Source organism: Electrona antarctica (genome assembly GCF_951216825.1).
Source record: "Electrona antarctica genome assembly, chromosome: 6".
NCBI lineage: Eukaryota > Metazoa > Chordata > Actinopteri > Myctophiformes > Myctophidae > Electrona > Electrona antarctica.
Window position 1 is genome coordinate 30,710,452 of NC_136811.1, and position 26,048 is coordinate 30,736,499.

The window sequence follows — 26,048 nt, forward strand, 5'->3', positions numbered from 1 at the left end:
GCATACATAAGTTGTATACAGATCGATGCAGTTATTGGCAAAAACAGGAATTGCCCTGTTATAGCGCCACCGTGAGGCTGATTTGGAAAAGAAATTGTGGCATGTCGTCCTTGGCTTAGCGGAAATGTGCGTGTATATAATTTCACGGAAATTGCACACTGTATTTGTTACTTGTGACATTTTGTTCGAAGCGAACCAATCATGTGAGCTTTGGAAGCAAATCTTAGCCAAACAGGATGGAAGATGGGAAATGGTGCAGATCCGTGTTGATCACATGACTATGGAGATAGTGTATACCGAATTGTGTGATGTATGAATAAAATGTGTACGAGTAATCTACAGAAATGTGATTTGCCTAAACCGGCCTCATGGTGGCGCTATAACAGGCCGTTGAGGAATATTTGGGGCAGAGGTTCGTCGTTGGCATCCAGGGAGTGTGTGTGCAAAGTTTGGCATGGATCGGGCCAATGGTGCCGGAGATTAGCTGGTAACGGACAGACGGAAGGACGGACGGACACACGCACACACGGACAGAGTGCAAAACATACTCTCTCCCCATGCCTTCGGCCTGGTGGAGACAATAAATCAGTAAATTTGTTTTGGTGCTATTGATAGAAATTATGATAAATCTTTGTAAAATAATGTTCTCTTCCAAAATAAGCACATAAGTCGGACTGCCTTTTGGTGTTTAACTACAGTCCCAAATATATGAATCACGATCCTCTCACCTTCCTCTTTTTCACAAATCTCCAACGCTAATTGACTCTCCAGGTCCTTCAATCCATCAAAGTCCCTCTGAGAATACACCCTCTCCTGGGTGCCACTGATCTCCTGCAGCTGGGTGGAGTTGGCATTGACCACTCCAATTGCATAGACTAACACCCCCTTGGCCCTCAGGGCTTCAGCAGGGCCCTTGACCTCATCTTGGGACTCTCCGTCCGTGATAACTATAAGTCTCTGTCCCAGGTTCGGGCGACCTCCGTTGAGTGGATCAAAGTACGGAGAAACAGCAGAAATAGCTTCGCCAGTAAGTGTGCCTCCACCGATCTGTTGCATAGCTTCTATTGCCAGCGACATTGCAGATTTGTCAAAGAAACGGTTGAGAGGGAATTCAAGTGTCTGAATGGTGCTGTACTGCATGACGCCGACATGCACTTCGTCCTGAGCAACAACAGACTTGCTGACAAGTGATTTCATGAAGTCCTTCATCTTCTGAAAGTCCTCTGGATTGATGCTACCTGAGCTGTCAATCAAGAAAAGGAGGTCGCCTGGTTTGTTTTTGCAGGCTGTGAAGAGAGAAATAGCAATTGTTATCTTTACCCTATTGCATTACGAGGAGATATGCTTTGACTCCTACCATAGCTAATACATTATCTATACTAAACCTGGAACATCAAAGCCATCTGTAAAAAACAAACAAACAAACAATCCAGCTTATTTTACCATCTTGGGCACAGATATCTGTCATGATGTCATCCTTGATTGGCCTCAGGGCATCAAAATTATTAACCATGAACATCTTCTGTGGGCTGCCAGCAATCTCTTGCAGCTCTGCCTTGTCTGCACTTTTCACACCAATGGCATATATGATGATGCCTTGGGCTCTTAGTTTCTCTGCAGGAAGTTTGACCTCGTCTGTAGACTTTCCATCCGTGATGACAATGAGGTACTCTGCGGCTTGATGACCACGGGTGACCGCTGCTCTGTCAAAATGCTCCGTCATAAATGACAGCGCAGCTCCTGTCTGAGTGCCACCGCCTATTTGCCCGATTTTCTCAATACCCTTTTCCAGTGATTTGACGTCTGTGTAAGCTGTCAGGTCAAATTCTAAGTTTGGTGAACTTGCATACTTGGCGACGCCCACACGGACAAATTGTGGCCCGATACGCAATGTATGGACAAACTCCATGATGAACTTCTTCATGTCTTCGAAGTCAGCTGGCTGGATGCTTCCAGAGTGGTCAATAAGAAAGAAAATGTCCGCTTCTTCAGTTGTCTCACAGCCTACGAGGAGAACAACAATGTCACTTTAGGATTCATTTATATACATTCTATTCTGAGCATCACTATGTCAATTTACTAAACTTAAAGGAGTTCCACCTGATCTTCATATGCTCATTATAAATGGTACAATTTCAGTTGACTCACTCTGCGTCTAATTGGTGTGCTGTGTGGACAGTTCAGAAACCTGCCTACCAATGACATCGTTGATGGGGATTCTAAGCTAATAAAAACTACAGCCTTTCTCTCCCTGAAAAGTTGCAGCAATCTTGCATTATAAAACACACATACAAAAAAAAAAAACATGACCCACCCTGCCTACCGATATCACTGTTAGGCAGGTTTCTGAACTGTCCACAGTCCTCTGACACACAGAGTTGAGTAGAGAGAAATGGTGTCATCTTATCATGACCATTAGTGAGGACCAATTATATGAAGATTGAAAATGGTTCAAAGTGGTCCTTTAATACAGTGGTGCTAAACCTGTGGGTCGGACCCCCACATGTTTGTTTTGGGGGTCCCCCAGATGACAGTAAAGTAACAATTTAAGGACTTTTAACTTTTTTAATACCATTACTGCATCAAAAGTAATCATCAAACTATACTATAAAAACTGCTCAAACATTGGCCAAATTGTCAAATAATATAAGAAAGTTACATTAAAAAATAGATGATCTACGAGGCATTGTAAGCTTGTTGATCGGCTATTTTCACAATTTTTATCTGTAGAACCGAGTCCATCAAAATGTTATGCCTCAACTCCTACATTCCAATCCTTATCAGGGTGGGGGGTTCCCCAATTCAAATATGATCATTCTGCGGGGTCACGGCCTGAAAAGGTTGAGAACCACTGCTTTAATACACAAGACATGCTGACTTTGATTTTGTTGAAATCTGAACATTTAAACACATAAAACAGCTGTCTCAAACCTTCTTTGATGGCTTTTTTCCGCGTATTGATCGTGATGGCGTTGTCAAAGATGTCATTGCACAGGATCTTTTGCATACTCTGCACCATGGGCTTCAGTTTGGTAAAACTGTCCACTATAAACACATACCTCCTTGGAGGATAAGTGGCCATCTCCACTAGTTCATTCATATTAGCATTTTGGATCCCCAGACAGTACACGGTGACATTAGATCTACGGAGATCTTTTGCCGCTGTTGTCACATTGTCTTGGGATTCACCGTCTGTGATAATTATAGCCACCTGCTGAACACCCAGGCTTTTCCTGCTGCCTCGCGTCGTGTTGAAGACTTTTTCCTTAGCAAACTTCAGGGCAGCACCTGTACGGGTACCGCCTCCACGGTAAGGTAGGATCTTGATGAAGTCAAGAATCTCACTCTTGTCATCAAAGGAGTCAAGGTAGACTTGTCCCGTGGGCTTGTCACTGTACGAGACGATACCAACTCGCACCCTTTTCCTGCCAACATCTAGGCCATTCACAATATTGTGCAGAAACGTGCGTATCAGCTGGAAGTTGGCAGTTCCAATGCTGCCTGACTCATCAACGATGAACACCACATCTGCCAGTTTGGCTTTGTTGCATTCTGGTAGAAAAAAAAGAAAAAGGATATGATTTTTGTTAGGGTAATTCTATTCATATTGCTTTGCGCCAGACCTCTAAACTCAAAGTAATTCATGCAATATTTTCTGCCTTAAGGAGGCGGTAGAAATCATTTAATTAGGGTGAAATTTGTTAACTCCGTAACACAGGTTGTTTTTGTTTATAGTTTATGGAGAGTAAATGAATAATGAATTCTCCTAACTAGGGTATGATGGGGGAAATATTTATAGGTTAAACATATTTTTTTGTAATCACATACTTTACAATTCATATACTATAGTTATAAAATGTTACATTACAGTATGTATGAGGGTGTTAGCAATGGCATGTACAGTACTAGTGTGATAGTTGTATGCTTGGCTTGTAGGTATACATGTGCTCCTTGGACACTTTGCTGGGTGCACCTAATGAAGTGTCTCTACACTCATGCCTGATTTATACTTTGGCTGTGCACCAAAAATAGCAGAGCTACAAGCTCACAATCTGTCGCAGCCTGGAAATAGCAGATCTAAAAGCTCACAGCCCATTGCACTAGAAAGTATTGTGAGCTTGTAGATCTGTGATGTCCGGTGCACGACACTGGCGGACCAAGTATAAATCAGGCGTAAGATGGCACTGGCAGGACTTGGTGTGTGGGGGTGCCTGGTGACATGCATCCACTGGGTGTACAGTATACATGTTATGTATACATTTATATTTTGTACTGTTAGAGAGGGATATATTTATATATTTTGCTGTGCTGTTTTATATTGAGACGTGTTGTTTTTATTGTAACTAACATTGTTTTGAATGTAGCCTAAGTGATGGTACAGGGTATCTTAGTCATCTAGCTGTGACATGTTATCAAGTTATCTTTTAACTTTTCTCTGTAACTATATGTATTTTTGTATGTCAAATAAATGATATCAAAGGATAAGGATTCTCACCTTCAGTTATACTGGCTGCCTCGTCCTCAGTCTCAAAGAGAGTCTTCAGTTGAGGTGCAATGTTGGTAGTCTGGTATACATATGGAGATGTAGCCACTGCCTTCATCTCTCTCACTGGTGCAGAGCCTAATGCTATCCCCACCACTTTCACCCCTTGGGACTTTACTAAGCGGGAAGCCTTGATGACAGGATCACTTGAATTGCCTCCTGACACAACAACCAGGAACTGGCCGAAGCCTTGGTCTTGTCGTCCACCAGCCGCACTGGTGAAGAAATTGGTGCTGGCAGTCTGTAGTGCAAGACCCATGTTGCGAGGTTCGTTGGGTTGCACGCGACGCAGACGGAAGCGCCGCACTGCAGCCGTGGTCTCCGCTTTGGTTGCATAAGCCTTGAGAAGGAATTCAACACTGCTATCTTTGCTGAACTGGGCCAAACCGATGCGGTGGGCAGAAGCTCCTATGTTGAGTTGGGCAGTCAATCGGCTCAGTAGGTTCCGGGTCTGCTGAAAGTCTCCAGATGACAAAGTGCTGTCGACTAGGAAGAATATATCTGCAAACCTTTGGACCAAAGCTGTAAAAGTGTAAAAGAAAGAATTAAATTAAAGACATAGAAAATGTATAAACATACAGTACCTACTACTAGTAAAGAGAATGGCTTCAACTAAGCAAAAGTATAAGCTTCAACTAAGCAAATTAAAAGCAACTGCAAATACGAATACTGGACAATAATTTGTCACATATCGATACTATAGTATTACTTACTTACTGGCATTTGATCAACACTTGGCTGAAAACATGGCAGATACTCCTGGCAGGCCATACGCAGCCATATAGTGAAGCGTATATTGTTACTAGCCTATTTCCACTATGTTTGCTGTGCCTGGATAAAGTCCAGTGCCTCCTCAACCAACTGCCGTGTTTGATATGGTGATAATAATGATACCTCCGATTGAATTACTCAAAGTTGCTTTACATGGGGAATAAAGATAAAACAAGCTTTATTAAATTGACATTAACACACCGTTTTTGTTTTAACACAACATTATTGATCTATTCCTTTATAGTTTGCAGTTCATTACTGTAATTATTCTCTGTTAGAGAGTGTATTGGTTTTCATTTTCCCTTCCTATAACACATGCAAAAAGTTCCCCCCTATTATAATGGGTGGGGCAGATCCCTCCATCTGTGGGAGCTGCAGCACCACCTACATTAGTGTCACAAACATGCAGGGTGTGGCCATTGTGCATGTTGGCACAGTGAAAAGGCCAAGCTACATTTAATTTAATTACCTAATTGTGTTTTTAAGGGTGTTTTTACCCTACTATAAAATGGCTGCCACAAACGAACAAGGTTTGTTATGGTGTTGCAGAAATCTTTGCAACATGCCAAAAAAAGCATTCTGCGAATAACCCCATTTGAGTTCCCACACAAAATCTGCTAACAAAATATTTCAAAACACATTATGGATGTATGTTTTGGCTGATGCTGCATTTCATGGCTGCGTGAACTCAAAAGTACAGTATTTGGAATGAGAAGAACTGCATTAATCACGATGCTTAGAACTTGTTGATTTTTTGTAATATTATATAAGTCATGGCTTAGGGGTGTGGCTAAAGCATGTTCTAATAAGTTTTGAAATAGTTTAAATCAGACTTATTAGCTTTAGGATAATGGTTCCATAGAGTATTGTTTATTTTTTTTTCTATTTTATTGTTTTGTCTACAGAGAACATTAGACAAACAGTAACAAGGTTGTTAACGACGTCATAATCGTAGTAGGTAGAATTTAGGGTCAAATATGGTCAAGTGAAGTCACGTCAGATGCCTATATCTAACTATTGTTTTTGATTGATTGATTGAAATATACAGTTATATAACAGTTTGCAGAATTACAGTACAATTCAAGCACAACTCAATACAAAGACTGTTAACTGTGAGTGGACAACCCAATAAAGCATTACACTTGTTTACAAGAGGATCCACCTTGTTCATTTCATCAAAACATTTAGAGACGTACAAATATACACTTCTATAAAGCCAAAGAACAGAACGGGAATTCATCATAAAGGAGGTAAAAAGGTAAAATAAACATATACAGTGAGGGGAAAAAGGGGTGGGTGGGTGGGGGAAGATTCAGATTTTACGGGGGCCAGTTTCTAATTGCAGCCATCCGTAGGTGCCCTTTGAGAGCGGATTTGAAGTCAAGGGATTCGCATGTCTTAATGACTGTTGGTAGGGCGTTCCACATTTTGGTGGCATAGGAGCGAAAATAATTTAGTCCCTAGTTTGTTGCACTCCATCTGGTGTTGTGGGTGTGGACTTCGTTAACATTAAGGAAGTATTTGGACAGGTACATGGGCAAAATGTGTCTAATTAATATGCAGATCATATATGCAGATATAAATATTTATGAAATAAATGGTATGGTAGACAAACAAGCAATAGAGTGATTAACTTACCAAGCCTTTTATCCTCCATAGAAGTGCACACAGTCTGCAGCAGACCATCAGTCACTCTCTGCAGAGCCTGGAAGCTATCAATTTTGAAAAGAAAACGTTCATGGGGCCGGTTGGCGATGGACTTGAGTTCATTCTCCTCAAAGGCCCCCACTCCTATGGCAAAAAATATGACCCCCGCCTTCCTCAGGAGCTGGGCCGGCACGGCAACATCGTCTGCCGACTCCCCATCTGTGAGCACCACAGCAATCTGAGGTACCCTCTCATCAGCACGGCTTCCTGCCTCCTTCGTGAAGTAGTGAGTCTGGAGGAATGTGATGCCCTTGCCCGTGGAAGTGGCTCCTGTTTTGTAGGGGAGCTTGTCCACTTGCTCGAGTAGAGATCTCTTGTCTGTGTGATCTTTCAGTAGGAACTCCTGCCGCGGCTCATCACTGTATTGTGCCAGACCAACGCGTACTTTGTCTGGACCAATATCCAGGCCTTCAATGATGGAGTGGAGAAACTTCCGGACCTCCTGGAAGTTGTCGAGGCCGATGCTCGAAGAGCCATCCACTAAGAAGACGATGTCAGCCTTGGTGGCTGTGGTACATTCTGCAGAGCAGGGACAACATAGTCAGTATTTGGCATCACAGACTTGATCTAGATCTACTTTCTTAAATGGTCACTTGAATGTTGAGCAGACCATGTTTAATCTTTGCAAGGTAATTAGTGATGCTGAATTAACTGAGATGTGTTACCATCACAAAGGCATTTCATCATGATGAACATTATTTGTCTTGTGCACTGGCCACATTGTCTATAAAATAGCCCAACAAAAAAAAGGTTTTGTCATTGAAATTACAAATTTAATAAAGTTAAATTTAAACAGTTTCAATTGTGTTGGGGTTATAGAATATAGATATGAATACAAATGAAAATAAATATTTATATGCTAGATCTGCAAACACATAATTGTTCCACTTCCAAGCCATTTAGACCTGAGGCCGATTCTAAAAACGTCATCTAAATTTGTATTTATAAATAATAATAATAATAATAATATGTTGCTTTATACTGTGTATAGCCACAACTACAGTAGTACACACAGAGCGGTTTCCAGCTTGAAAGGTATAACAACAGGTGTTCCAAGTCTAAAGCCCTAACCACACCAAAGGGTCAAGACGGTTTTAGCGTTGTCCCTGCGGTGTGATGTCTTGTTGCACGTTGACCCACGTTGACCCTAGTGATTCAACGCATGGAATTCAATGGCCCAAACTACACCAAAGGGTCAAGACAGTTTTAGCGTTAACTCCTTGCAACCGTTTGGACCCAAGGAGTTGCATGGTGACCCTTTAAATGGGCTAAACAAAGACTTCATATAGCAAGTCTTGTGCCTTTCTTGAGATTTTGAAAATCTAACCAAGAAATGTATATGTGTACAAAACATTCATGCATCTTTATCTCAAAAACTGAGTGGTGGCATTCAAGCTTTTGTCAGTCACCAGATGAACTTGAACAACTACCATCAAAGTGCCACAATGAGCAAGGTGCTTAATTCCTAACAGCTCCAGTGCAGCTGCTCAGTGCCCAACAGCAGAATAATGTGTTGTAACAAGACACCAAGTTGTGAATTTATGTATGAGTTGTATGAGTTTCATGTAAAATATTTCTGTAAAAATGATGTTCTCTGCTGTACATTATTTTTAAAGTAATTGGGCCTGATTCACTGAGCTGTACATATTTTGGGTGTAAAGGAATTTTCCAAGTTATCCACTAATAAGGCATTCTAATGACATACAGCAAGCTTTTGTTCCATGCATCTGAGCAGACTTGAGAAAGAGCGGCCCTCCGCAAAATGCAGACAAAAAAGAATTACTGAATCAAACTATACTAACGTGGTAAGTCCTTTACACCCAAAATATGGGTGTAACAGCTTAGTGAATCTGGCCCATTGTAACAGTACAGTAGCTCACTGAATCACAGTAAACTGTATGCTAGCAATACATGCTCATACATTAGTTAGGTAGGTTGGGGTTTCTAATTTAATTTGAACTCTTTCCCTTGTGAATTCAAAACTACAGGAATAATCTATTAACCATTTAAGTTTCTGTTAAAATAATTCTCAATTTCGATAGAAGGAATAAAAGGCGAGACCTCATCCCATCTCTTAATTACTATTTAGGTCCTCGTATTTAACGAAACGTGGTCACTGAATTATCCTGAGCTGTACACTACACGTTACCTTTCACCCTGAGAGTGAGTTGACGTTTGGCTTCCTCCACGGTTGTACACAGTGTTTGGACAATACTTGAGGAAATCCCCTGCAGTGCTGCGAAGTTGGACACACTGTAGACATGCTGTTCATGGGGTTCGTTTGCTATCTCCCTCAGCTGGTCTTCATCTGCATCTTTGATGCCAATGGCATACAAGACGATTCCCTTCTTCCTCAGCTCCTGAGCGTGTGGCTCCACATTGTCCTGTGATTGGCCGTCAGTGATCACCACGGCAATCTGTGGCACGTTGGTTCTGCTTCCGGCTCGGTCTACAAATTGATCAGTGAGCATGAAATCCAATCCCAGGCCAGTAAGGGTTCCACCTCCCTTGTAAGGCAGGCTGCTGATATTCTTAAGGATATCGTCTTTATTGTCAAAGGCGTTGAGGTGGAACTCAGTTCGCGGTGTGGTGCTGTACTGGACCAAGCCAATGCGGACCTGGTCAGGCCCCACATCAAAGCTGTTGACCAGAGTGTACAGGAACTGGCGGATCTGTTCAAAGTTCTCGGTGCCGATACTCCATGACCCGTCCACCAGGAAAACGATGTCAGCTACAGCCTCTTGTGTGCAGACTGGGGGAAGGGGGAGAGCAGCCGATTGCCGGTTCATGGATGGTTTTCGGACAAGAAAATTAAGATAGGGGGAAAACACTTGTGCCAGGATCATCCCTGGAAGAATTGCCGCCAGTGAAAAAGCGTGTGCAAGATTGAAAAAGGAAGGTGGTGGAAAATGGAGAGCATTCGATCTCCAGGTCATGAACAGTTTCCGAGCTGTAGCAGGGAGCTGCTGGTAAAAGCATTACCTGCAGACTGCAGTGTCATAGAAGTGTACCCCAGGTGTACCCCAGTGTCATAGAAGTGTACCCCAGGTGCAAAGCGTGAGCATGATCTACATAGAAGTGGTGGGTTGCCATAGGACTGGCTGCATGTCCACAAATAGATAGTGCTGCATATAGTGGTACAGTATACAGGTTGTTGTCCTAACCCTAAACACTAAACTATGTACCTTACATACTTTAAATGCCCAGCATTCCTCCATTGTGTGTTATTGTGAATCTCTTAATGCTTTGCGTGTGTGCCCCATAGTGAACAAACAAAAATAAATACAAACACGTGCAATGTTAGTAAAAGTGCTCTATAGGTGGCCAATTGGCCATAATGTAATAAACATGAGAAACTCACCAATTATTTTGTTGTATTATGTGTGTGTGTGTGTGTGTGTGTGTGTGTGTGTGTGTGTGTGTGTGTGTGTGTGTGTGTGTGTGTGTGTGTGTGCGTGCGTGCGTGCGTGCGTACGTGCGTGCGTGTGTGCGTGCGTGCGTGTAACATGTACAGTATGTCCATGCGTGTGTGCATGCGTATGTGTGCGCGCACGTGTGTTAATGTGCCCTTGGATGATGTTTTGTGTAAGTGTAGTAGTTTCACAGATGTAATGTTGACATTAAACATTCGCCATGACACTTTATATTGTGGTATGCAGGAAGTTAAGTCATATATGGGTAATCATACACACCTGTTTTCTCAGCACCGTTGCCATAGAAACATGTGGCTACAATGAGACTAAAGAGAAGGCCCCATCTCCCCTCCATGCTGGAATGGTTCTCAAGTTTCTCTCTTTACCTACAATAAAGAAACACTGTATTATGAACGATTACATCAAAAGGGCTGTCATGAAAAATAGGCAGTTATTACAAATAATGGCATACTATATAATTTATGTTTATTCATACTATACAGTGCTACATGTATTGCATACTGTACTCTGAATATTTGTAATTGTATTGGCCTCCCCAACATTGGCTGTACTTTATATGAAGCCATTCTCATGTGTGTTCATTATGTTATAGCCCATCACAATAGAGCGTCGTAGTCCCACCCCATTCATGGCCCAGGAAATGAGTCCCCATTCATTTTACCAGTAGGCTTTTCAAAAAGTATTTATTTAAAGACGTTTACACGGCGGACAAAGCCAACTCGGCTCGTGACAAATCATGACAATAAACACAATGTTTTGGGCCGATCAAATAATTAGTAAGAAAAAAAAAAGAAAAAAAGTGTTGTACCCTGCCTTTTTTTCTTCTTTCTATGCGATCTTCTAAATCTACAGCACTTATCCCTGGTTTAATAACTACAGCATTAGAAGTTGGCAGTCGTATTTAGTTTGATTGCCATGTGGGCTGTAAAGGGCGGTAATTTGGCGCATGTAAGTACAATTAAGGAAGTTGTGTGCGTTTCCCTCAGGGAATGAGGTTTACCATGAATTTGACTCATCAAAATGATATAGGACCACGGGGAACCCAAGGCATGATGCAAAATTATTCAATGACTGTGCATGACATACTCTCCAATCTGGTCTATATTAGGGATATAAATCAGTAAACAAAAACAATGCAAGGGGAAGAACTACTCACATTTGTTACTTAAGTAAAAGTTTGTTACTTAAGTAAACGTTTATAAAATCAATGTAGAAATACTCAAGTACAAGTCTGTTATTCAAAATGTGCTTGAGTAAAAGTACAAAAGTATTGGCATGAAGGCACTTGAAGTAGTAAAAGTACTCATTACCCAAAATATCTGGGCTTGTAGATCAGCTATTTTCAAATAGCCAAAGTATAATATAGGGCTGAAGTGGTTAATGCATGTTTTATAATAATAATCAAAACTAGTAAGTTTTGAAATACTTCTAGTGAACTAAAAGTAGAATATTTTTCTATGAGATGTAGTGAAGTAGAAGTAAAAGTATTGAAAATCGGAAATACACCTCTGGTCTGCATTTTTTTAAATGGCATGTGAGTAAGGGTTTTTCTAAAATAAGAATTAATTTCCTTCCTTTGGTCATCTTTAACACTTGTCTTAAGCTTTTTTAAGTCAGTCTCCCTCCTGGTGAATTGAACATGCCAGGAAAGATGAAGGGACGTACATTACAATGCACTGAATGCAGAAAGAGAGACTCTACAGTAGGTCAGGATCCTGGGCTTTCAGAGAGATTTAAAACAATGTTTGGAGTTGTACCAGAAACATGCTTTTAACAGTTGTCGATTTCTAACTGAGTGATTTGTTTTACTGCAAGATACTAATAGATATCTTTTCTTATAAACAAAATAAGTACATCAAGAGCAGACCTGAGACAGCTGTAAACGACTGTGGTAATAGGGTATGCTATTAGCTTGCCATGACTAAATGGGAACCGCTAAGCTTGAGTAAACATTTATAACCTCAATGCAACAGAACCTGAATTCACAGCTGTGAGCTGATCTACTAGCCTCGCAACACCATCCCACAAATTGTGCTTAGCTAAAAAGGGTATTTTGTAGTGATCCCCATGGGGAAATTACTTCTCTGCATTTGATCCATCTTATTAAGAGCAGTGTGTGTGTAGCCCCAGGGGGCACACAGGAAGCAGGCAGGTTCAGTGTCTCGCTTAGGGACACCTCAACATGAAGCCTGCAGGAGCTGGGTTTGAACCAAGGTATATGAAATGGAGGTAAGGTCACCAACGTCATTTTCGCTATCATGCAATTCCAGACGGCAGATTCGTCGCACCATGGGAGCCAAACTGCACCCGGAAGTTCGGCAGAATGCACTGGAGTCAATGAGAGCTCAGTGACCAGCTCATGAACAAACACTATTTCTGAATGACTGAGATATTTTGTAAAGTAATCGCTGGCAAATAACAGAAGACATATAACACATTATGTCTGCTGTGTTGCTTTTCGATGTGTACACTGTGTAATTCCATAGAGGTATCTATAGAGCAAAAAGTACGTTTCTGAACGTGACAAATATCGCGAGACTGTCCACCGTTTCCTGTCTGGCAGCCAAATCTCATGATACCCCCGGAACAGAAACGATACCTGCTGCTGATTAAATCCTCAAATAAAATGATGTACTGTACGTCCACTCTGTGCACATCGAAAAGCAATTGATCTAAAACAACCTGTGATATGTCTTCTTTTATATGCCTGAACCGATTATATGACACAGGTCTCAATGGTTCATAAATAATGTTTGTTATGAGCTGGTCAAGCTTGCTCCATTCACTGCTTTGTATTCATGTAACTTCCAGTGCGAGATTTGGCTCCCATGAAAGTGTCATGGCACTGCACAGTCACGTGACCATGACACTTCCTACTCTAAGCTTCCTTGGTTTGAACCAGGAACCATGCTATACTAAATAAAAGGCAAGCTCGTAATATATGACCTCATACAATATTATTGATAAGGTCTAATTTGGCCATGCAAGTACAGTATATCCCAGCTGTTTTATTCAGGTTTCTCATAATTGGGATAAACTCTATGTTTAGGCCTGATAACATGGAATACCAGATGGAATAGGCCTACTTGATTATGCTATGATATTGGTGTCCAAGGGAAACACTTCCTTTACATTCCCTACTGTAAATGATCTGTGTCCAATAGCGTGGTGGAGAGTTCAAAGTGTGTTTATTTATTTTAAAAAAATGTCTTCTGTTTAATACTCTGTTTTAAACATTTTTAACAGTTTGCTTTATTTTTATCAGACCCCTAGTCTTGATTTCTGGGGCTTTCTTTACTTTTTCAATTGCAATGTTTGGATCAATTTCAGATCCCAGCATACCGTTCTCAGTCCCACGGTATGGGGAAATGTATGAGAGCAGCATACTGAACGTCTGTGAAAGTAAAACCATACGGTCCCTTCCGGGCCTCAAAAGCAGAGACGATAACCAGTCAGTGCTTGTGAGTCCATGTGAGCGTGCACTTTTTCTCAGCACATTAGGAAAGTTGCCCGTTTCCATCTGTGCGTGTGCACGATCATGTCTGCATATATAGTAAATGTGTGTGCAGTGCACTGCCATTAACTTGCCAGCAATGCCTGTGTTTAGTCACACGCCAAATGGTTGAGGCCCCCAGAGTAAGGGAAATGGGGGTTCACTCTAATTTGAAGCATGTGGACATAATCAAACGAGAGCACTTGAGTGACAGTTGATTGGAATGAGGGGCTCGGCATCATTCAGCCATTGAAATGTTATTTACATTGACCTCCCCAACATTATTTGTTTAACGAATGTACAAGCAGTTCTTTCAAGCTCAGTGCTATAGATGAAATGTTTGATGTTAAAGAGCGGGGCCCCATTGCTGGGAATGGCATTCTTGTTATTCAGCCCAAAATTGGAGAAGAGAGTTAGCTGGAGTTTTGAAGTGTGTTTCTCCAAAATTAATCAAATTTAGGCAAATATTGTAGTGGAGCTGTTATAGCTTTATAGTAATTTAAGTACTCATGTAATGTTAAAAGCAGGGTTCAAATGCGATGGCCAGCTTGAACAAGTTCTGTCCAGGTAGTGAGCCATTCTGGCTCTGCTGTGTTTCAGCGAGATTTGGAAAGGCAAAGACTGTGAGCATGCTGTCTGTGAACCAGACAAGCCACACATCATGAAACACTAGAGGAGAGTACAGTAATGGCATATTATGGCAGTGTTGTCATTTTCAAGGTCTGATACACACCTGAAAGACTAGCTCCCTTTCAAGGCTTCGTAAGATCTGGCTGGCTGAGACTAACAATACACCTCTCCGACCCACTCCTTACTTTATTGATTTTGTTTTCTGTCACTGTAGATGCAGCAGGAATGCAGCCTAGGTACAGGAGATGAGTACTGTCTGTATCACCAAAGTCTATCGTAGCTTTATACAAATTATCAGCATGGTTGGAATCTGTCTTTCAAAGATTAGAAGTTACTCACAGTATAACAAACAGGCAATTCTACAAAAAGTCACAACAGCGGTGCTGCAAGCTGTGTTAAAAAAAGGAACCTATGTAAAAACTATATGAAAACAATAACTATGAAAACAAAAAACATCTATACTATTAAACAATACAGCTGCATATTTAGTTTTTAGATTGCCGCACAGTCACAGACCCACCAAGAGGAATGTTCTAGCTTCAGGCAATCAGCTTAATCAACAAAGCAATTAAAGATGACTGCCCAAGTAATTAGGGTCTCCACATCTTGAGAGCACATGTTTTCAAGATAGGCCCTTATGGATCTTATGGCCTTACTTATGGATCGCCATATTTCCCATTATCTCTTGTTATCTCTTGTGTTAATCATGTACATCTGATCAATTAATTGCATTTGCTACAAAGGGAAATCCCAAGTGTTGTCTCTGCAACGTGAGCATTGGACAAAGCCAAAGTGTTGTAGTGCTGTTAAAATGATACTGCATCTGGAATGGTATAAGCAGCATACTCAAGCCGCTAGGTCATAGTCAACAGCCATGTTAAACAATTTTAGACCACATGCATAATGCACGGTGCAAAGAGACAGAATAAATCAGGCAAATAGAACCTGTTTCAGTCCCTTTTTTTCTTCTTGTCTTGTTCTTGTCAACATGGCTACAACAGGCCCAGGCGGTGGCGTAACCGTCTGGGCACCCGACTGGTAATCCAGTCGCAGTGTGCCGCGGGTTCGACTCCCGAGCCCGACACGGCCTTTACTGCATGTCTTCCCCCATCTCTCTCCCGTTTCCTGTCAGCCTACTGTCTGTCCCTTCAAAAAACCAATAAAAGGCGTAAGCCGCAAAAAAGAATATCTTTAAAAAAAAAAAAAAACATGGCTACAACAGGGCCGTGCAGAGATCATTGAGGGAGCAGGGGCTCAAACCCCAGAAAAGGGCACATGTGTGGGCACGCACCGATTTTTGGGGGTGGTCTTTTTGTGGGGTCTGTCCCTTGTGCCATTTCATGTCATTGGACAGTAAAATAAGCAATGCGTTCTCATTAGTCTGAAACTAAAACTGACTGATGGAAGCCAGCACATTAAAAGTATAATTAATAGTAGAATTATCATTACTTGTCAAATGTTCGTCTTGAAGGGCCAATGGCACTTATTGCCCCCCCCCACATAAGCCCTTATTGGCCCCCACATAAGCCCTAATTGGCCCCCCACATAAGCCCTTAATTTCCCCCCACACAAGCCCTTATTGGCCCCCCACACAAGCCCTAATTGGCCCCCACATAAACCCTTAATTTCCCCCCACACAAGCCCTTATTGGCCCCCACACAAGACCTTTTTTGCCCCCCACACAAGCCCGTATTGGCCCCCCACACAAGCCCTTATTGGCCCTCCACATAAGCTCTTATTCACCCCCAACATAAGCCCTTATTTCCCCCCCACATAAGCCCTTATTTTCCCCCCACACAAGCCCTTATTTCCCCCCCACACAAGCCCTCATTGGCCCCCCACACAAGCCCTTATTGGCCCACACACAAGCCCTTATTGGCCCCCACACAAGCCCTTATTGGCCCCCACATAAGCTGGTATTGCCCCCCCCCCACACAAGCCCTTATTGGCCCCCACATAAGCTCTTATTGGCCACATTGCCCCCCCCCCCCCCCCCCCCCCCCCCCACATGCCCTTATGTGGACTGAAAGCCCCCCCCCCCCCCTTTTTTTCTTCTTTTTTTTTATAGGGAAAGGGCACTTTGAGGCAAAAGGGCAGGGGCTCAAGCCCCACATAGCCCCCCCTCTGGACGTGCCTGGGCTACAATAATCCATTGCAATGCCATCCATTCCTATAAAACACAAACATATGTGTAGGATTTACAGCACATCTGGCCTTTGAAGAACAAGGGGGACACCTATTGAACTTTTCTCCCCTCCCCCAACTGTGTGGTGTAACCACCACTGTCAAACACAAGGACACCAGGACCCCCAATCTGTTGTCTCCCAGCTGCTCTGGATGTGGCCCCTGACGCTTTACTTCACTAAACACAAACCCTACGTATGTTTTTTAACCCCTCACTTGTGATTTACAGTTGTTGATAGCTTTGTTTGAAAAGCAGATGTGTGTGCTCTGGCTAATGTAAACTACGGGATTTGTTACTTCAATGTATAGACCCCATGAACCCTATAGCGTCCCTATTCTGAGGTAAACATTTGGCACAAATAACAGACGTACAAGCTCACTAGCTCAGAAAGGGATTGTCGTTGAGGAGATCTGGAAGCAGGAAAAAGGGAGTGGACCAAGTACACAGTTGGTCAACTAAGTATATCGTTGCTGTGTTTTATGCATGTGTTCTGCAACGTCGTACAACAATGTCATGGAAAAGTAACAAACAAGCTCACAACGCATCGCATTGCTAAGCGTTGTGAGCTAATAGATCAGCTATTTTTGCTAATGTTTTAAATATGGCAGCTACCCTGATGAAGACAGCTTATTGAAATGTAGGTAATTAAAATCTATTTAGTGTGCGGTATTCTTTCCTATTTGAATCATGCTGCCAGTACCAGCACCTCATAAAAACTGTCGTGTGAGTTTTATCTACTCTCTCCTACTCCAGTTCATGACATAGCCTGCATGGCTATGTCTGATAAACTTCCAGTGCTGTGGAAAATGGCAATGTTTCAAGACTTGTAAGACTGAATGTGTAAAGCAACCTGTTATCTGCATGATGTCACACATATGAGTGATACAGAACATGTTAAAGGCTCCAGGAAAATGTCCGTGAGCCTAATGGAACAAACATTACAGTACACAATCTTACTAGCATATTATTTTTATGACTTTACCATTATGAGGTTTTTGGCCAAAGTGCTAGTAGTAGATTGCTTTTCCCCCCAGACTTCAAGGCAAGCACTTTGGGCTTTAGTCTAATCCAATCTGGGAACCCATCTGCAAGGAAAAAGAGGGAGGGTGTTTTCCTTTGTTCTCCTTCAGCCCGTCTCTTCCATTGGTGCTCCTATGTTTTCATTCATAATAACAACTCTACACTTTGTAATGGGAGTGTTGCCGACAGATTCACCTGCGGAGCACGGAATCTGTCTTGAGAGATTAATGGCTCGTACACACTGCCCGATATTTGCTCTGATTATGCTGTCGGGGAGCATTTTTGGCGCTCGCCGACAAAACCCCCGATCTGACGTAAAATCGGGCTTTGATCGGCGGGCATGAACTCTAGCGTATCTAATATTTTGGGCATGTAGCACATCTACAAGCTTACAATCCGTTGCACTGTGACCTAGCATTCTAAATGACAGTGTCCCTATAAGGCCACTGTGAAGCAGCTAGCTGATTGGTTGATGGGTATCAGCAGGAAATTCCTCATTATGAATTTCCTCAAACGGATTAAAAATGCATGCACTTTAGGGCAACGTTTAGGGCAACACAAGTGGACCTATCTAGGAATAAAAAGTAAGGTTAAAATGTAATAGTCTGTTAGATATGTTTTATTTAAAGGACCGTATTAATCAAAAGCAAGTCTCTTGCACACCTGCAAAGGCGACAGGTGCGTAGGAGAAGACCAAACCAGGGCCCAACGTACTGAAAAAAATCACACCCGTGTGAACTGAGTGGTGTAAGGTCTTATATAGACTGATCAGCTGTGGTCTGACTTAATGTCTGACGTAATGAAATCACACCCGTGTGAACTGGGTGACCATAGCAACCATGCTCATTTTTTACGAACACACAGACAGACAGACACGTAAACTAACAAAGCCAGTCGTAGGAGTGGTTTACACCACTCAAAAACAAAAAAATCCTGCACAAAATTAATAAAAATAAACTTTTTAGTGGGAAACAATGTTTGGGCCTGTTAGACCTTCACTGGGTTATCTTGATGCAGTGTGCAGGAGTTTTTTTTTTCATTTTCAAAAGGGCAGTCTTATAAAAGCATAGAGATCATTTATTTTCTATCCATTACCGATATACTTTATTTAGATGTATAGGGAAGTCGATATTCAAATCGATATTCAAATCCTGCACTAATACAAATAATAGTTTTAGTGGGGAAACAATGTTTCCGTCTGTTAGACCTTCACTGGGTTATCTTTAGGGTAGCCTAAAGATAATCTGATGTAGCCTAAAGATTAAAACTTGTATTTGCATTTGAAGATGCAGTGTGCAGGAGTTTTTTTCATTTTCAAAAGGACAGTATTATAAAAGCATTTATTTTCTATCCATTACCGATATACTTTATTTAGATGTACAGTATAGGGAATTGAACCATGACAAGCAAGTCGATATTCAACTCTTAACCCTGGCATTATTAGAGAACTACCAACTGTGTGTGTCAGTTTTTAAGTGGCTTAATTCAATATTTATATATTTGTCATTCATTTGATCAGACACATCCTCCTCCTATAAGCCCATTGAACATTTTAACCATGTTAGACTCCTGAAAACACACATCCCTGGTTCTGGTGACCAATATTGTCCTACTAATGGTTATTGGAAAAACATGACCCCCTATAATCAGTCACCAGAAGTACCAAGGACATGTGTTTTCAAGTCCATTGTAGATTGAAATTGAATGGGCTGATTGGGCTCATATACAGTCCAATGCTGCCAAGTCTCACCCTTTGAGAGTGAGAGTCACGCAATGTAACCTTTTACTACGCACCACGCCACACCTCCCATGTTTCACGCACGCACAATACGCACGCCGAGGGGGGCATAAAATGTGCCAAAAAAAAGAGTTGGCATGGGGAATCATGGAATGGTTTTAACTAAGAAAATGTAAAAATAAGGCTTTTTCCCTAATTCCAGTCATAGAATCTGACTTTTTATTTCACAACATATTCCCCCATTTCCACTGAGATTATGGGGTGAATGAATGTGGCAACAGACCCATCTTGTCTCTTTCTGTCATAGTGACATTGTCCTGCATCAGATCATGTGTCCCTATCCAAATCAGGCTCTCCAGTTTTTTTGTTTTTTTTTGACAGACAGACAGACAGACAGACAGACAGACAGACAGACAGACAGACAGACAGAGAATTGTTCCACTGAGGTGGGTGATTAATTTGTGATGTAGTCTGTGTTATCACATCAGAATACGTTGATGTAAACGTCTGACTTTTATGTAAACCAATATGGATATTTAATAGGAGACATAGGCACACATAAGGAGAAGGTGCACCATATGACCAATAGGAGACTGACCAGGCCAATTTTTTCAACCCTGGGCGGCGCGCATCAGGACACTAAAGTCTCCCTCTTGCCTTTTCCTGAAACTTGCCAGCCCTGTATACACTGTAATGTCAACTAAAATGTTGCCATCATGTAACAGGTTATATAGTGCATGTAAGTGTTTCCAGACTCCAGAGCATCGTTTTTGGGGCACACTGGTAGAAGCATCCACCACATACAGTAATGACAATGTCAAGTTGTCAACCCAGTTTGTTTCTGGCCAGCAAGCTGTGTTGCACCTTTCCCCCCTAATCCTATCTCTCTACAATGTGCAGTCTGAAGAGGAAAACTAAAGGTGTTGCCAGAAATGTCGAGATAAACTAAGTATGCAAACAGGAACAGAAAAGAGATTAACTAAGGAGTCAGACTAAAAGCTCTGGTATCATCCCTGACCGCACAACGATGAAACGAACATAAGTCTAGTAATGAATAATGTGCACTGATGAGTCAAGGTATGTGTGGGTGTACACATCTGCAAACTCAAGTCCTTGTGTGGTCCTTTGCTTACTTTAGTTCAGTTAACAGACTCAACATTTGATCTCTCCAGTTTATAGCCTCCGGCCCTCCGTGATAAACATTATCATCGCTTGTCAACTGCATTAGTTTAGCGCTGCTGTGGACACGTCTTCTTGTCCTGTGGCTGCATTAAACTGTTGATGTGGCTTTAACATTGCAGAATACGGTAATCCATCCTGGAGTCTCATTTTGCTCCAGTGACTTGAATCATTGACCTGAACACGTTCTGAGTAAGTAGGGTTCAATGTGTTTCTCAAGAACACTCTGACCCCTATTGTACGATATGTTTCAATATTGGTTAGCTAACAGGTAACGTATATGTATATGTAAGTTGTAAATTGAAAAGTACTATACTGTGGTCGGCTGGATTTTTTATGCGTATGCTCGGAGGTATATACTGATTTTGAGTGTGACGTAATGAAGATATGTATCAATACTGGTGACGTAATAAAGATAGGTTTCAGATTACATACATGTATACATACAGACATTACCTTTAATCCACCCGACACTGAAACATATCCTAATAACGTCACCATCGACATCCAGTTATAACCCGACATTGAAACATATCTTAATTACGTCACCATCAACATCGGTACCTCCGAGCATACGCATAAAAAAGCCAGCACGACCACAATACTTGCACGCTCTGCTTGCGCAAGTAAATACTAGAGAAGAAAAGCTCTCAGACATTTGAAAGATTACGTTGTCATTTTAAGACGACAATTCATAAAATAAAAACATGTGGCTGTTAGGACCCCCGTTGTCTGGCCTATTCTCCTCCTGGCTTTCTGGTTGTCATGGTTCTCTCCCCCCTCTCTCTTTCTTTCTTTCTCTCTCTGTGTCTCTCACTCTCTGTGTGTGTAGGTGCCTCTCTCTCTCTCTCTCTCTCTCTCTCTCTCTCTCTCTCTCTCTCTCTCTCTCTCTCTCTCTCTCTCTCTCTCTCTCTCTCTCTCTAACACAAGTCTCTCAAACACACGACACGCACGCACACACACACACGCACACATGTACACACGCACACACGCACACACACAGCACAAATGCTATGAATGCACTGAATACTAGGTAACATGTATAGTAGACTACTGTCCTACCTGAATAAGAAAGGATTCCAGCATTCACTTGTTCACATCACTGAAAAGAGGAAGGGATAAGATTTATTACCCTATAAAGCACCACATTAGCCTAATTATGTTGCACATCCTTAAATCAGTCATACGCGTTGATAGTGCTATTACCGCTAACTAACTTACGACATAGTTGTGACAGTTTTAAGAGAAGTCATGTTCAGTATCATGGACTAATTGAAAACATGCCTAGGGTGCTCTACCGAGACAACCCCCTCAGTTGGGAGTGTTCGGAGATGTAATGAAATGATGTAATGATTAGGGATGCACAATATAATCGGTAGCATAATCGGAATCGGCCATATCGGCATCGGATCGGTCTCAAAATAATGCAGATCAGATAACAAAACAAAAAGAAATCAATGAGTTCAATATAAATCAAAAGTTTCCTCTAGTCTAGAACAAAAGCCAAAGTAAGTAAAATAAACTTTACAGTTTTCTACACTTCATTTGTGTACTCATCTAATTCAGTAGTCATTCAGTTGTGAAAACAGACACTTGGAAAAGAGTATAGGCTATATTGATTGATTGAATACTTTATTAATCAGGCTTTGGGCCAAGCCCCTAGGGCCTAGGTTTGTTTCCATTGTGGTTCTCTGTATAATATCGGAATTGGTCAGAATCGGTATTGGCAGATATGACCCTGCAAATTAATCGGAGATCGGTCATAATTTCATAATCGTGCACCCTTAGTAATGATACATAGCAGATGTAATGATATTGTATACAGTACACATTGTCGACTTAGGCCTACACATTATAAGTTTGTCTCAGATTCTTGAAAGTTTTTTTTCTTTTTCTTTTTTACACAAAAAACCGAATCACTGGCACACAGTCACAGTCAAAACTGCAAACGAAATCATTTACAAAAATGACAATGACAAATAGTCAATCTGATTCTGGAACTGCAAACGAAGTCTTGCTGTCTGGCTATGGCTCTTACCCAGAGTCCCAGACTCGCATGTTGATTTAAACCAGAGCTTAAGTTGAGATCCACAATGTATTAAAGACAATGGAAAAAGAAAAGGTAAACTCTGACTACCACAAGGCTAGCACAAAGCAGCAACCTTAAACCTTAAAAGTGATATTTCTTTGTTAAATGAAAACTGTTTTCTTAGAAATTGTAATGTGCATGTTCTGATGTGTTAAATAACAGTCTCTCTCCATCTCAAACAAAAAAGTACATTTTCAAATGTGTCACCAATCAGATTTATCATCCTCGATTTTATAGATTTCCAATTCGGTTTTTTTCTGCTCATAATTTTCTTTCATCACTATGAAATTGGTATCCTGACCGGAACATCTATTTTCTGTAGCCTATACTGAAGGGCTTTAACTAGGTATAACTAGGTAATATTACATTAATTAATCTATATCTACCTATCACATTAAATAGTCTATCTAATTGCATTTTTAGAAAATTATCCATTGTTCTCTTCAAATATTTGGTATAGTCATGTTAACCAGGCAATTTGTTACAGCACTCATTACTCATTAGGCTACAACAGAAAGCAGCTGCTGCTCAACCTGCAACTTGACCAATCCTGCAGTTATTGTTAATGAAAGTTACATTTGCAGCTATTGTATTTCATTTATCGCCTAATAGGCTACATCCATGTTAACCTGTAGTAAACTCATATTCATGCTAATAAACATATGCATTGTGTTAACTTACAGCTTGGCTGGTGGTGCACCGTGCATGCATGTGAAGCGCGAAGGCAGGAATCCCGTTGCCTTGTATGGGAGGAAGACTAGTTGTTCTGTCTCTGTGTTCCACAGCCACTCCTCACACCCAGCCCCATCCCACTTAAGCCTACTTTATGTTCCGTCGCACCACGGTGTCGTGCGCCGAAAAATAGTCGAATGCTATTTTCGATTTCGATGCGGGACACCGTCGTTGACTCGTGCGAGGAAATATTCAATGCAAAACGTGGTGTAACTACAGTTAAGACTGGAGCCAGGCACAGCTCTTCACGCTGTTCACAGACACAGATGGACACATTAATCATATCATGTCGACACTGACTTTAAAGCAGTAGGCTACCCAGAACAAGTTGTATTTGTGCAGCATTATCAAAGCACTTCTTGAAGTTCTTGTGAAAGGAAACTTTGATGATGATGGTGTGTGTGTGTGTGTGTGTGTGTGTGTGTGTGAATAACCTGGATCATGAAAGTGAAATTAATGGGTTGTATACAGATTTAGTGCATCATGCATGATGTTAATTAATTCATATTTTGGAAGTTAGATTACTGCTAGCCATATTTTGTAGTCTCTAAAATGCCATTTGATGAATGCTTTAAATTGGTGAGTGCATACATAATCATTGGCCACAGTATAATACCACCTTTATAACCCTTCATGAAGCTCTGGATAGTAAAGTATGGTATGCATAATATATATTACTGCCTCTAAAGAAGCTCTATGAACGGAAAGAAGACAAACAAACTGACATGTTTGGGCTAAAGCTTAAAAAGAAAATGTTTATTAATTTCTTGAAAATTCCAAACATAACTTTTACCAAAGGCCACATAAATCACAAAAGGGAACAGAAAAGGGAAGAGATAGGCCGGCCAAAATCAACAGGATTTGTCACACCCACGCAATCGGACATCAATCCCAGAACGCTCGCCTACGAAAAACCTAGCTATAAACTAAGCTACTGGACCCATTTTTATAGAAGAATAAAGCAATGTGAAAGTCTCTAGAAAACACAAAGTGACAACTTAGTCAAACCTTTGGCAATATTAAGAGACTGTTGGGGAGATAGTGACTCAACATTGAATTGTAGCCTACTGTACTACACATGGGCAGATTTAGACAGACTAAACACACACACACACACACACTTAAGAGATGGTGATCAGACCCGAGGAAAGAGAGGGTGGCAGACATGCAACAGAGGTTACCAGTCCTAATTGAGTTCCTTTTAGTAAACAGTCCTAATTGTGACTTGTGATTATGTGGTCAAAAATGGGATGTTATGCATCATGAAGTATGTTTTCATAGGTGCCGTTTTCTCTGGCTTCCTTTCTCTTGGGAATATTGGACTAAATTGCATTAAATTCTGATGATATGAGAATTTATACTGTTACCCAAACTGACCAGGATCTCCTCACTGGTCAACAAAAACACCTTGAAGACCTTAACAGGAGCCCTTGTACAGTGTTTATTTGACTATGCATGCACCTCCTGGTACCACAGCACCTCAAAGGCCCTTAAAACCAGGCTCCAGACTTCCCAAAACAAACTGGTCAGGCTCCTACTTGACCTCGCCCCCCGAACCCACCTCACCCCTGCCCACTTCGACAGGCTGGAATGGCTTAGGGTCGACGACAGAGTACAGCATCTTGCAATGGGTCTGGTCCACAAGATTCGATACACCACCAAGATACCCATGTACCTGTCTAGATACTTCCTTAATGTTAACGAAGTCCACACCCACAACACCAGAGGGAGTGCAACGAACCATGTACAACCCAGATTCGGCACAAACAAGGGACTAAATTCTTTTCGCTCCTATGCCACCAAAATGTGGAACGCCCTACCAACTGTCATTAAGACATGCAAATCCCTTGACTCCTTCAAAACCGCTCTCAAAGGGCACCTACGGACGGCTGCAATTCGAAACTGGCCCCTGTAAAATCGGAATCCCTCAAACACGAACGCAAGGACAACACAAGAGACGGTCGCGGCCACACAGCCAACTCAAGGTATACATGGCCACTGAGCCGACTTGGGGACCCAACGCAAGGACAACACAAGAGACGGTCACGGCCACACAGCCAACTCAAGGTACGGCCACGGAGCCGACTTGGGGACCCAACGCAGCTCCTCCAAGGAAAACAAACAAATTAACGGAGCTGAACGTGAATCCCCACCCCTTTTTTTCCCTCACTGTATATGTTTCTTTTCCCTTTTTACCTCCTTTATGATGAATTCCTGTTCTGTCTATAGAAGTGTCTATTTGTACGTCTCTAAATGTTTTGATGATTTGAACATGGTGGACCCTATTGGAAACAAGTGTAATGCTTAATTGGGTCGTCCACTCACAGTTAACAGCCTTTGTATTGAGTTTGTGCTTGAAATGTACTGTAATTCTGCAAACTGTTAATAAATTCTTCAATCAATCAAAAAAAAATCACACCCGTGTGAACTGAGTGGTGTAAGGTATTATATAGCCTGATCAGCTCTGATCTGACGTAATGAAATCACACCTGGATGTGATTTCACAACTGGCTTTTTTTGTGCAGAG

At 41.6% G+C, this 26,048-nt stretch overlaps 1 protein-coding gene across 1 annotated transcript in view; it reads right to left on the reverse strand.

The window, feature by feature from the left end:
- col6a4a (collagen, type VI, alpha 4a) overlaps positions 1-23,608 on the reverse strand; it is a 58,778-nt gene extending 35,170 nt beyond the window's left edge. Inside the window, exons 1-9 of the mRNA XM_079504134.1 lie at positions 23,471-23,608; positions 21,763-21,802; positions 10,714-10,820; positions 9,171-9,773; positions 6,953-7,540; positions 4,496-5,065; positions 2,932-3,552; positions 1,444-2,004; positions 729-1,286 (exon numbers count right to left, since the gene is read on the reverse strand). Coding sequence (XP_079360260.1) covers positions 729-1,286; positions 1,444-2,004; positions 2,932-3,552; positions 4,496-5,065; positions 6,953-7,540; positions 9,171-9,773; positions 10,714-10,789 — 3,577 coding nt within the window. The 5' untranslated portion in view covers positions 10,790-10,820; positions 21,763-21,802; positions 23,471-23,608. The remainder of the gene's footprint in view (positions 1-728; positions 1,287-1,443; positions 2,005-2,931; positions 3,553-4,495; positions 5,066-6,952; positions 7,541-9,170; positions 9,774-10,713; positions 10,821-21,762; positions 21,803-23,470) is intronic.
- Between the last annotated feature and the right edge of the window lie 2,440 nt (positions 23,609-26,048).